General features: G+C 47.4%; 1 protein-coding gene across 4 annotated transcripts in view; it reads left to right on the top strand.

The window, feature by feature from the left end:
• Positions 1-12,820, top strand: part of KCNIP1 (potassium voltage-gated channel interacting protein 1) — a 1,763,666-nt gene that overhangs the window by 489,727 nt on the left and 1,261,119 nt on the right. For all 4 annotated transcript variants that reach the window (XM_069763875.1, XM_069763876.1, XM_069763878.1 and 1 more), the window contains one exon: positions 11,635-11,759. In XM_069763875.1, coding sequence (XP_069619976.1) covers positions 11,635-11,759 — 125 coding nt within the window. The remainder of the gene's footprint in view (positions 1-11,634; positions 11,760-12,820) is intronic.

Here is a 12,820-nt window from a genome sequence, read left to right as displayed (position 1 = left end):
TCCTCCTGGGTATCCGAGTTCCGCCAACGCCAGGCGGTCCTTGGTAGTGCTTTTAAGCGCGGGCACCTACAGCTTAGTAACCGGGTTCCAGCACCGTCAGCTGGTCCTCGGTCGTGCCATTGGCTCTTGCACACTGGGGCAACGCATCCGTGTTCCAGCACCGCCAGCTGGTTCTCGGCAGTGTTCTTGTCACAGGTACTCCCTCGTGCCAAGCCTGGTTTCAGCACCGTCAGCTGTTTCCGGGTTGTGTCAACTTCACTGAGACGCCTATGCTTGCCCCGTCGTGGGGCGGTCGAGTTAGCCAACTCCAGGGTGCCTCCAGTTTAGGAGCTTCCTATGTGGGCTGCGTGAACTGGTAGTCAAGGCTGGTTCTGTAGTGCCAGTAGGCCCAGCTCCCCCTGTAGGACTGTTGGGGTTCGGTAACTGCGGCTGCCTCGCGGCCTAGCTGTTCTCTCCTCTCCTGTAGGCCTTGGGGTCCACCACCTGGTTCCAGCACCGTCAGCTGGTTCCGGGCCGAGCCTTTGGCTTAGGTGCCTCCTCCTGGGTATCCGAGTTCCGCCAACGCCAGGCGGTCCTTGGTAGTGCTTTTAAGCGCGGGCACCTACAGCTTAGTAACCGGGTTCCAGCACCGTCAGCTGGTCCTCGGTCGTGCCATTGGCTCTTGCACACTGGGGCAACGCATCCGTGTTCCAGCACCGCCAGCTGGTTCTCGGCAGTGTTCTTGTCACAGGTACTCCCTCGTGCCAAGCCTGGTTTCAGCACCGTCAGCTGTTTCCGGGTTGTGTCAACTTCACTGAGACGCCTATGCTTGCCCCGTCGTGGGGCGGTCGAGTTAGCCAACTCCAGGGTGCCTCCAGTTTAGGAGCTTCCTATGTGGGCTGCGTGAACTGGTAGTCAAGGCTGGTTCTGTAGTGCCAGTAGGCCCAGCTCCCCCTGTAGGACTGTTGGGGTTCGGTAACTGCGGCTGCCTCGCGGCCTAGCTGTTCTCTCCTCTCCTGTGGGCCTTGGGGTCCACCACCTGGTTCCAGCACCGTCAGCTGGTTCCGGGCCGAGCCTTTGGCTTAGGTGCCTCCTCCTGGGTATCCGAGTTCCGCCAACGCCAGGCGGTCCTTGGTAGTGCTTTTAAGCGCGGGCACCTACAGCTTAGTAACCGGGTTCCAGCACCGTCAGCTGGTCCTCGGTCGTGCCATTGGCTCTTGCACACTGGGGCAACGCATCCGGGTTCCAGCACCGCCAGCTGGTTCTCGGCAGTGTTCTTGTCACAGGTACTCCCTCGTGCCAAGCCTGGTTTCAGCACCGTCAGCTGTTTCCGGGTTGTGTCAACTTCACTGAGACGCCTATGCTTGCCCCGTCGTGGGGCGGTCGAGTTAGCCAACTCCAGGGTGCCTCCAGTTTAGGAGCTTCCTATGTGGGCTGCGTGAACTGGTAGTCAAGGCTGGTTCTGTAGTGCCAGTAGGCCCAGCTCCCCCTGTAGGACTGTTGGGGTTCGGTAACTGCGGCTGCCTCGCGGCCTAGCTGTTCTCTCCTCTCCTGTGGGCCTTGGGGTCCACCACCTGGTTCCAGCACCGTCAGCTGGTTCCGGGCCGAGCCTTTGGCTTAGGTGCCTCCTCCTGGGTATCCGAGTTCCGCCAACGCCAGGCGGTCCTTGGTAGTGCTTTTAAGCGCGGGCACCTACAGCTTAGTAACCGGGTTCCAGCACCGTCAGCTGGTCCTCGGTCGTGCCATTGGCTCTTGCACACTGGGGCAACGCATCCGTGTTCCAGCACCGCCAGCTGGTTCTCGGCAGTGTTCTTGTCAAAGGTACTCCCTCGTGCCAAGCCTGGTTTCAGCACCGTCAGCTGTTTCCGGGTTGTGTCAACTTCACTGAGACGCCTATGCTTGCCCCGTCGTGGGGCGGTCGAGTTAGCCAACTCCAGGGTGCCTCCAGTTTAGGAGCTTCCTATGTGGGCTGCGTGAACTGGTAGTCAAGGCTGGTTCTGTAGTGCCAGTAGGCCCAGCTCCCCCTGTAGGACTGTTGGGGTTCGGTAACTGCGGCTGCCTCGCGGCCTAGCTGTTCTCTCCTCTCCTGTGGGCCTTGGGGTCCACCACCTGGTTCCAGCACCGTCAGCTGGTTCCGGGCCGAGCCTTTGGCTTAGGTGCCTCCTCCTGGGTATCCGAGTTCCGCCAACGCCAGGCGGTCCTTGGTAGTGCTTTTAAGCGCGGGCACCTACAGCTTAGTAACCGGGTTCCAGCACCGTCAGCTGGTCCTCGGTCGTGCCATTGGCTCTTGCACACTGGGGCAACGCATCCGGGTTCCAGCACCGCCAGCTGGTTCTCGGCAGTGTTCTTGTCACAGGTACTCCCTCGTGCCAAGCCTGGTTTCAGCACCGTCAGCTGTTTCCGGGTTGTGTCAACTTCACTGAGACGCCTATGCTTGCCCCGTCGTGGGGCGGTCGAGTTAGCCAACTCCAGGGTGCCTCCAGTTTAGGAGCTTCCTATGTGGGCTGCGTGAACTGGTAGTCAAGGCTGGTTCTGTAGTGCCAGTAGGCCCAGCTCCCCCTGTAGGACTGTTGGGGTTCGGTAACTGCGGCTGCCTCGCGGCCTAGCTGTTCTCTCCTCTCCTGTGGGCCTTGGGGTCCACCGCCTGGTTCCAGCACCGTCAGCTGGTTCCGGGCCGAGCCTTTGGCTTAGGTGCCTCCTCCTGGGTATCCGAGTTCCGCCAACGCCAGGCGGTCCTTGGTAGTGCTTTTAAGCGCGGGCACCTACAGCTTAGTAACCGGGTTCCAGCACCGTCAGCTGGTCCTCGGTCGTGCCATTGGCTCTTGCACACTGGGGCAACGCATCCGTGTTCCAGCACCGCCAGCTGGTTCTCGGCAGTGTTCTTGTCACAGGTACTCCCTCGTGCCAAGCCTGGTTTCAGCACCGTCAGCTGTTTCCGGGTTGTGTCAACTTCACTGAGACGCCTATGCTTGCCCCGTCGTGGGGCGGTCGAGTTAGCCAACTCCAGGGTGCCTCCAGTTTAGGAGCTTCCTATGTGGGCTGCGTGAACTGGTAGTCAAGGCTGGTTCTGTAGTGCCAGTAGGCCCAGCTCCCCCTGTAGGACTGTTGGGGTTCGGTAACTGCGGCTGCCTCGCGGCCTAGCTGTTCTCTCCTCTCCTGTGGGCCTTCGGGTCCACCACCTGGTTCCAGCACCGTCAGCTGGTTCCGGGCCGAGCCTTTGGCTTAGGTGCCTCCTCCTGGGTATCCGAGTTCCGCCAACGCCAGGCGGTCCTTGGTAGTGCTTTTAAGCGCGGGCACCTACAGCTTAGTAACCGGGTTCCAGCACCGTCAGCTGGTCCTCGGTCGTGCCATTGGCTCTTGCACACTGGGGCAACGCATCCGGGTTCCAGCACCGCCAGCTGGTTCTCGGCAGTGTTCTTGTCACAGGTACTCCCTCGTGCCAAGCCTGGTTTCAGCACCGTCAGCTGTTTCCGGGTTGTGTCAACTTCACTGAGACGCCTATGCTTGCCCCGTCGTGGGGCGGTCGAGTTAGCCAACTCCAGGGTGCCTCCAGTTTAGGAGCTTCCTATGTGGGCTGCGTGAACTGGTAGTCAAGGCTGGTTCTGTAGTGCCAGTAGGCCCAGCTCCCCCTGTAGGACTGTTGGGGTTCGGTAACTGCGGCTGCCTCGCGGCCTAGCTGTTCTCTCCTCTCCTGTGGGCCTTCGGGTCCACCACCTGGTTCCAGCACCGTCAGCTGGTTCTCGGCAGTGTCTTTTGCTCTTGTACCTTCTGCTCCCCATCCTGGTTCCAGTACCGTCAGCTGGTTCCGGGCAGAGCCTTTGGCTTAGGTGCCTCCTTCTGGGTATCCAAGTTCCACCAATGTCAGGTGGTCCTTGGTAGTGCTTTCAGGCACGGGTACCTCCTGCTTAGTAACCGGGTTCCAGTAACGTCAGCTGGTCCTTGGTAGTTCCATTGGCTCTTGGACATTCGGCTACCCATCCGGGTTCCAGTACCGTCAGCTGGTTCTCGGCAGTGTCTTTTGCTCTTGTACCTTCTGCTCCCCATCCTGGTTCCAGTAACGTCATCTGGTTCCGGGCAGAGCCTTTGGCTTAGGTGCCTCCTTCTGGGTATCCGAGTTCCGCCAACGTCAGGCGGTCCTTGGTAGTGCTTTTTAGCACGGGTACCTCCTGCTTAGTAACCGGGTTCCAGTAACGTCAGCTGGTCCTCGGTAGTTCCATAGGCTCTTGAACCTTCGGGTAGCCATCCGAGTTCCAGTTCCATCAGCTGGTTCTTGGCATTTTCTCAGCCTTCTTGTACCTTCTGCTACATTTCCAAGTTGAAGACCCTAACGTCGACAACCCGGAAGACCACCCCGATGACGACGACCCGGAAGACCACCCCGATGACGACGACGACGACGGCGGAGACGACGACGGCGGAGACGACGACGGCTGAGACGACGACGGCGGAGATGACGACACTGGAGACGACGACCCTGGAGACGACAACATGGAAGACCGAGAAGCAGAAGAACAAGAGGCTGCAGAACAAAGAGCAGAAGAACATTAAGCATAAGACTTAATATCAGAGCAAAAGATATTATCTAAATTATATGCAGAAGAAGACTAAGCAGTGTATGGGGGTGAGTCCGTTCCTCCTCGTGGTGCCCCTGGATAAAGCCTGATGCTGCAGGCCAAACTGAACGCGGACAAATGTAACTTTTGTGACTGGCAGAACGGAAGGTGTAATCTTCCAACTTTTATAGATAACAACTACGGGAATGCCTGTCACAAATGAGAATATGATGAAGAAGTAGAATAGGAAGAATAATAACAGTGGAATAAAAAGAATATGTAGAATAGGAAGAATAATAATAGTTGAAGAAAATGAATATGAAGAATGTAATAAAAAAAAAAAAATAGGTAGAAGATGAAGAAGAAGATGAATAAGGTGAAGAAGTTGATGTCAAAGATGCTGATGATGATGAAGATGAAAGTGTGGGAAAAGAAAAAAAAAAAAAGAAAAAAAAGAAGGGGAAGGGCGTGGAATAGTGAAACATCAATATCTGACAAAATAAAAAAAAATTACATACTCAATATCTTTTTCACTCCGAACGTCTTTAAAAAAAAAAAAAAACATGCTATTCTATTTGATTGGACTAATCCTCATTGCCTTTAATGTCTCCGCCACCTCCCCCATACATCCTACATTATTCTTAGTTGTTTTCCTTCATGTAGAATGAACCTACAAGTAAAGAAAGGGTTTATTTTTATTCCGATATTTTGGTCCCATTGACTTGCATTGGGATCGGGTATCGGTATCGGCGATATCCGATATTTTTTGAATATCGGCCGATCCAAACCGATACCGATACTTTCCGATATCGGAAGGTATCGCTCAACACTAATCCCTAATAAATGAAGTGACATGGACAAGGAGGGGGGTTAGAATTTTCTCAACCGTTCTAGCGAATTGAGAAAGTAACGAATTAGTAGATGCAACTATAGGTCGCCCCGGGGGGCAAGTGGGATGTTTGTGAATCTTTGGAAGCGAGTAAAAAACGGGGGTGACAGGATGTAAATTTAATAAAAATTCACTTAATTTTAAATCAATCACATTTTGTTCCCTGTATGACCTAATTATCTGTTGGATTTCTCTAAATATTTCTCCAGAGGGATCCCTGTCAACGGGTAAATAAGTATTTCGATCATCCAAATGTTTATGAACCATGGATAAATAGAATGAAGTGTCCATGACCACAATTGCTCCCCCTTTGTCTGCCGGATTTATAGTAATAAAATTGTTCTTTTTGAGATTATCGAGAGCCCGTTTGTCAAGTATGGTACAATTTCGTTTAATAGGACATAGACCCTGATTGATCTGAGCACATTCCCTCTGTATATCCTGTGTAACCAATGAGACGTATGTCTCCACCGGGTGATGGGATTTAGGAGGATTATACCGACTGGGTACTGACAAGTCCAATTCTTTAAGATTAAAAATAGTTCTGTCAACCTCTAAGGGTACCGTCACACAGTGCAATTTTGATCGCTACGACGGCACGATTCGTGACGTTCGAGCGATATAGTTACGAGATCGCAGTGTCTGACGCTCCTGCGATCAGGGACCCCGCTGAGAATCGTACGTCGTAGCAGATCGTTTGAAACTTTCTTTCGTCGTCTAGTGTCCCGCTGTGGCGGCATGATTGCATGGTGTAACATATATCGTATACGATGTGCGCATAGTAACCAACGGCTTCTACATCGCACATACGTCATGAAATTATCGCTCCAGCGTCGTAGATTGCAAAGTGTGACAGCAGTCTACGACGCTGGAGCGATATTGTTACGACGCTGGAGCGTCACGGATCGTACCGTCGTAGCGATGAAAATTGCACTGTGTGACGGTACCCTAAGGATGCTCCTATGGGAGCACCAGTAGAGGTCCCTTCAATGGTTGCAAAGTGTGTCTTGAGCCTTAGGTTTCTAAAGAACCTCTGTAGTTCCTGATCCAATTGAAATCCATTGAATGCCGGTGTGGGACAAAACGAGAGGCCCTTTTGTAAGACGGTTAGTTCAGATGGTGAGAGATTATAGGAGGAGATATTATAGACCAATTGGTCCCTACCTGTGATCGTGTTCTGATTCGGGAGCTGCCGTCTACGTTTTCTGGAGCCCCTCCTTGTCGGCCTTTGTTTCACCGACCTCTCCTCTGTTCTAAAAAAGGAGAGGTGGCACGGGAATTGGTGTCATTATCAGAACTAGAAGAAGTAGTGAAAAAATCACGTCTGTACTGGCGCCGATCACGCTGGGTATTCATATCTTGCCATCTGTAAACTGTTCTACGGTGATAATCTTCCGTGTCACGCAAAAACTTAGATTGCTTTCTATCCTGTAAAACATTCCTAAACTCCTCTATTGTTTTATCAATTTTTTGTTTTAAACTCTCCAACTTATCGTTAGACAAAGTACTATTCAATTGTTGCTGTATGACCTCAATTTGTTTGTCCATTTCCGAAATTTCTTTCTGCAAATATTCAATGGTTAGTAACATAATATCCATAGAGCACTTATTTAAAATGCCCTCAAATTTCGTACAAAAGTCTGGTTTCTCCTGAAATAAGGTAGGACGTAAAGAAACCCATAGTCCACGAGGTATGCGTTTAACCTTATGATACTCGGCCAAAGTCACATAATGTAATTCTAAAGAGGTTTTCTTCTGGAGCTCCCGCTCCCAATCTCTTGAACGTATCTCCTCAACAGGGGTGTGTAGAAATTCACCAGGGATCTTCACTAGCCAGTGATGGGACAGTAGTAGTCCCATCATCCAGCTAATGTGTTGAATGTAAAAAAACCCCACAAACATACAACAGAACATACAACATATAACCGAACATACAACAGTACATGCAACATACAACAGAACATACAACATATAACAGTACATACAACATATAACAGTACATACAACATACAACAGTACATACAACATATAACATACAATACATACAGTACATTCATACATTACATACAATACATACATATAGACATACAGTACATACAACATAGAGTACATCCTCAAAGCCATTGTCACCTGTAAAAAATGTTAAAATAACAAACAAACACTATACTCCCTGATCCGCAGATATCCAATTAAAACGAGTGTCCGTTGAAGTGCCGTAGAGCACGAAACGATCGTTGTCCGTGGCTGACTCTATCCCTCCCTGCTATCCGTTTGTTTATATGTCCTAATAAAGTGATATTCACCGCAACAGGGTAAGTGTGCGCCTACTTTTTCTATTTCGCCATTGGATTCTGTATACATTTTTTCTGGCAGCAGCACCCCGTTGATTCAGGTGTAAAGGATTCATACAGCCAGTATCACTTTCTGTGGTGCTAGACCGATAATATAATACAGTCATTGAGTTTGACCTTTGAGCAGTGCGGATGTGTGTTTTCTCTACTATTGGACTTTAAAACGAGTGTCCCATGACAATCTCCCGTGGAGAGCTGCCACATCAGCTGATGCGACCGCTCTCCAGGGGCTCCAGGAATAAAACGACGGAAGGTATCCTTCCACATTGTATTCTTCTGCCCCTGTGAGAAATAGTCTCTAGTCTCAATTGTGGCACTGCTGTGTGAGAAAATTCCCATGCAGCATTGCAATAAAGAGAGACCCTGAACTAAGGTAACCTCTTCAGTGATGCACTGCAGGAGCCATTGTCACTTAAGGCCCTATAGAGCAGTGACGTCACCCAATGTCACTATTCTATAGGGGAGATCGGCGTGGGTCACTCATTATTAATTGGACTATGGCAGAAAGTGAGTATACGGTTTATTATTTTAAATTTTTTTGCAGGCCATTGAGTATGGTGAGTATGGTTAAATTAAGAATATTAAAATACTTTTTTCTGGCTCTGTCTTTATTTTTTTAACCCTTTCACTGCTATAGGATTAATAATGGATAGGCATCTTATTGACGCCTCTCCATTATTAACCGGGCTTAATGTCACCTTACAATAGCAAGGTGACATTATCCTCTTATTACCCCATATCCCAACTCTACTTGGGAGTGGGAAGAGAGGAGCTAAGTGTCGTTTCTAGGGTGGCTGCGGGCTGGTATTTGTAGCCGGTTGGCCAATTACCATGGCCCCTCTCTAGGCTATGACTATCAGCCCGCAGCTGTCTGCATAGCCATTCAGGCTATAAAATATAGGGGGACCCCCTGTTGTGAATTCTGTTGTTGAACTCCCTCCTGTGGTCGTGAATGGTACTTCGGCGAGTTCTGTCTATGGGCTCCCTCTGGTGGCTATGAGTGAAGCTGCTGCTTCTGAGGTTCCTTACACAGGTGACGTGGTTTATCCTTTGGTTGGCTGCTCTATTTAACTCCTCTCAGATCGTTACTCCATGCCAGCTGTCAATGTTTTTGCATTCGTTCAGTTCGCTCCTGGATCTCTCTGGTGACCTGCCTTCTCCTGCAGAAGCTAAGTCCTGATTGTCTTATTTTGTTCTCTGTTTTCTTGTCCAGCTGGTTTTCATGATTTTGTCTTGCTAGCTGGAAGCTCTGGGATGCAGAGTGGCCCCTCCGCACCGTGAGTCGGTGCGGAGGTCTTTTTTGCACACTCTGCGTGGTCTTTTGTAGGTTTTTGTGCTGATCGCAAAGTTACCTTTCCTTTCCTCTGTCTATTTAGTAAGTCTGGCCTCCCTTTGCTTAAACCTGTTTCATTTCTGCGTTTGTGACTTTCATCTTTACTCACAGTCAATATATGTGGAGCGCTCCACGGCTATTTCTAGTGTGTGTGATAGGATTAGGGCTTGCGGTCAGCAGAGCTCCCACATCCCAGAGCTCGTCCTGTATGAGGTTTAATTATCAGGTCATTCCGGGTGCTCCTAACCACCAGGCCATAACAGACCCCACGTCATTTTTTTGGGGGGATCCCTATTTTTATAGCCAGTAAAGACTACGCTAAGACAGGGCTGATATTTTTAGCCCGGGAGAGGCCATGGGTATTACCCCCTTCCCAGGCTATAAATATTGGCCCCCAGCCGTCAGCTTTCCCCCTCTGGTGCAGAAAATTGTGGAGGAGCCTGCACCATTTTTTCAATTTTTTGGCTTTTTTTTAAATTAAATGCTTATTAATAAACATAGGCCTTCCTATTATATATATCTATGGATATACCTATGGATGAATATATATCTATAGATGGATAACTATGGCTATATCTATCTATAGATATATTTATAGATAGATATATCTGTAGATAAGATACATAGATATATCTATCCATATAGCTATCTGGCTTCTTTCACACATCAGGTTTTTGCCGTCAGGCACAATCTGGTGAGTTTTGGAAAAAAGGATTCGTTTTTTTTTCCGCCGGATCTGTTTTATTCTCATAGAGTTGTATTAGCACCAGATTGTGCCTGATGGCCACACGTTTCATCCGTTTTTTGCCAGATCCATCAGAAAAGCTTTTTCCAGCGGATGGAGAAAATGTACAGAAGAACGGTTTTCCGGTCCGGCGAACAAACGCACAGCAACGGATCCAGCGATAAACGTATGAAACTCAGATGCGAAATGATGAATCCGGCCTCTGAATCTGTTTTTTCATGTATTTCTCCATTTAAATCATGCACATTTTCCGTTCTCTCTCTCTAAAAAAAAAAAAACGGATCAATTGCATCAGTTTTTCACTATTTGCAAAGGATCTGTTTTTTCAAAAATTCGCTGGATCCTGCCTGACGGAAAAAAACTGATGTGTGAAAGTAGCATGACTATTCTATTCTATGACTATCTATCTACATCTATCTATCCATCTATCTATCTATCTATCTCTCTATCTGTCTGTCTACCTGTGTGTGTAAGGCCAGTCTCACACGTCCAGATAATTCCGGTACCGTAAAAATCGGTACCGGAATTATCTGTGTCCGTGTGTCCGTGCGTTTATGTGGCACATCAGTGTGGCACACATGCGGCATCCGTGTGCCACCCGTGTGCCGACTGAGGACCACACGGACTGTGCAGGAGACAGCGCTAGAGTTAAGCGCTGTCCCCTGCATCTGGTGCTGAAGCCGCTAATCATTTCATTTCTCCAGCATCGTTCGCTGGAGAGAAGATATGAAAACTCTTTTTTTTTTGTTTAAAAAAAAAGATTCCTGTCCCCAACCCCCTCCCACCCCCTGTGCGCCCCCCGCTGTTAATAAAATACTTACCCGGCTCCCTCGCTGGCGCTGCTTCCTGTCCTCGCCGCAGCTTCTCCTGTATGAGCGGTCACGTGGTGCCGCCTATTACAGTGATGAATATGCGGCTCCACCTCCCATAGGATCTCTGGACAAGGCAGCTTACTTCTAAGTAACTGCAAATTCATTTTAGAATGTACAGCTCTGTCAAAAAAATATGAGACCACTGCAAAATATTCAGTACGTCTGATTTTTCTCTTTATAGGTATATATCTGAGTAAAATATAAATTGTTATTTTATTCAATAAACTTTTGACAGCATGTCTCCGTATTTTCAAGCAATACATTTTTTATTTTTTTCTGACAAAGAAAAATGGTCAAATAATGCAAAGAAAACAAGTTCATAATCATTTAGAAACAACATTCCTAAGGTTTTAAGTCAGGAACAGTTCAGAAATCAGTGTTTTGTGGAATAACCACCATTTTTAATCACAGCTTTCATGCATTTTGGCATGCTTTCCACCAGTCTTTCACACTGCTTTTGGGTGATTTTATGCTACTCCTGGTACAAAAATGTAAGCAGTTCTTCATTGTTTGATTGCTTGTGATTATCGATCATCCTCTTGATTACATGCCAGATGTGTTCAATGGGGTTCAGGTCTGGAGATTGGGCTGCCCATGTCAGAGTTTTGATGTGGTGGTCTCTTAATTTTTGCCATAGTTGTATTTTTTATATTATTTACAGCCCTGCCAAATATTATTATTATTTATAGAGCACCATTGATTCCATGGTGCTGTAGATGAGAAGGAGTTAAATGCAAATTACAGGTATCACTTACAGTAAACAAATAATCACATACTGATACAGAGGGGAGAGGACCCTGTTCTTGCGGGCTTACATTCTACAGGATGGTGGGGAAGGATTAAACATTAAACTGTTATATTTTGTATACCTTATTTGAAAATCTTACATTTATGCATTTTCTCTTTTTGTAGACAAAATAGAAGATGAGCTGGAAATGGCAACAGTTTGTTATCGCCCAGAAGGGCTAGAACAGCTTGAAGCCCAAACAAATTTTTCAAAACAAGAGCTCCAAGTTCTTTACAGGGGTTTCAAAAATGTAAGTTTGTTTCCGGTGTTATAAAATCTTGGAATGTTTGATACGTCTGCAGTAAGATTTTTTTTTTAAAAGGATAGTGTAAAAATAAAATATTGTTATATTATGTCCATTAATTCATTTACAACCTTAAATGTATTCACACTTCCTTATCGCTAGGTTGTTACCGATCTTGGACATATGGATACGTCATAGCGATTTTGCTAGCACAAGGGGTTGTGCACGCGTTCGCCGCCAGTTGTCAGCTGATTCTGAGATCTGAAACCCGACACTCAGTGCCAGGAGCACTACACGCAACGCTCCAGGAACTTTAAACCCCTAAATGCTGTGACAGATATCAATCGCATAATTTAGAAGGCAGGCCTTTGGTCAACACCTACGTGATGTCATTGCAGGGGCCCAATCATTTCTATGGTGACCCGATGTTGTCCTTACAACATTCAGGTCACTAGGCACTAGCAAGATAGATATCTAACTTGTGTTTGCAGGGCTGACAGGCTATAAAGCACTGCAATGATCCTACATTGCTATGCTTTATAACTGCAATAAGACTGCAAAAAGTGAAAGTTTAAGTAAAAGATGAAACTAAGTAAAAAAGTATAAAAAGGAAAAATGTACCAATATTTATTTTAAAAATCACAATATATATATATATATATATACATATATATATACAGTGGGGCAAAAAAGTATTTAGTCAGTCAGCAATAGTGCAAGTTCCACCACTTAAAAAGATGAGAGACGTCTGTAATTTACATCATAGGTAGACCTCAACTATGGGAGACAAACTGAGAAAAAAAAATCCAGAAAATCACATTGTCTGTTTTTTTAACATTTTATTTGCATATTATGGTGGAAAATAAGTATTTGGTCAGAAACAAAATTTCATCTCAATACTTTGTAATATATCCTTTGTTGGCAATGACAGAGGTCAAACGTTTTCTGTAAGTCTTCGCAAGGTTGCCACACACTGTTGTTGGTATGTTGGCCCATTCCTCCATGCAGATCTCCTCTAGAGCAGTGATGTTTTTCAGCTTTTCGCTTGGCAACACGGACTTTCAACT

This window comes from Ranitomeya imitator, chromosome 4, assembly GCF_032444005.1.
Source record: "Ranitomeya imitator isolate aRanImi1 chromosome 4, aRanImi1.pri, whole genome shotgun sequence".
NCBI classification, from domain to species: domain Eukaryota; kingdom Metazoa; phylum Chordata; class Amphibia; order Anura; family Dendrobatidae; genus Ranitomeya; species Ranitomeya imitator.
Note: the sequence above shows the minus strand (reverse complement) of the source record. Positions and strands in the feature narration are given on the sequence as shown.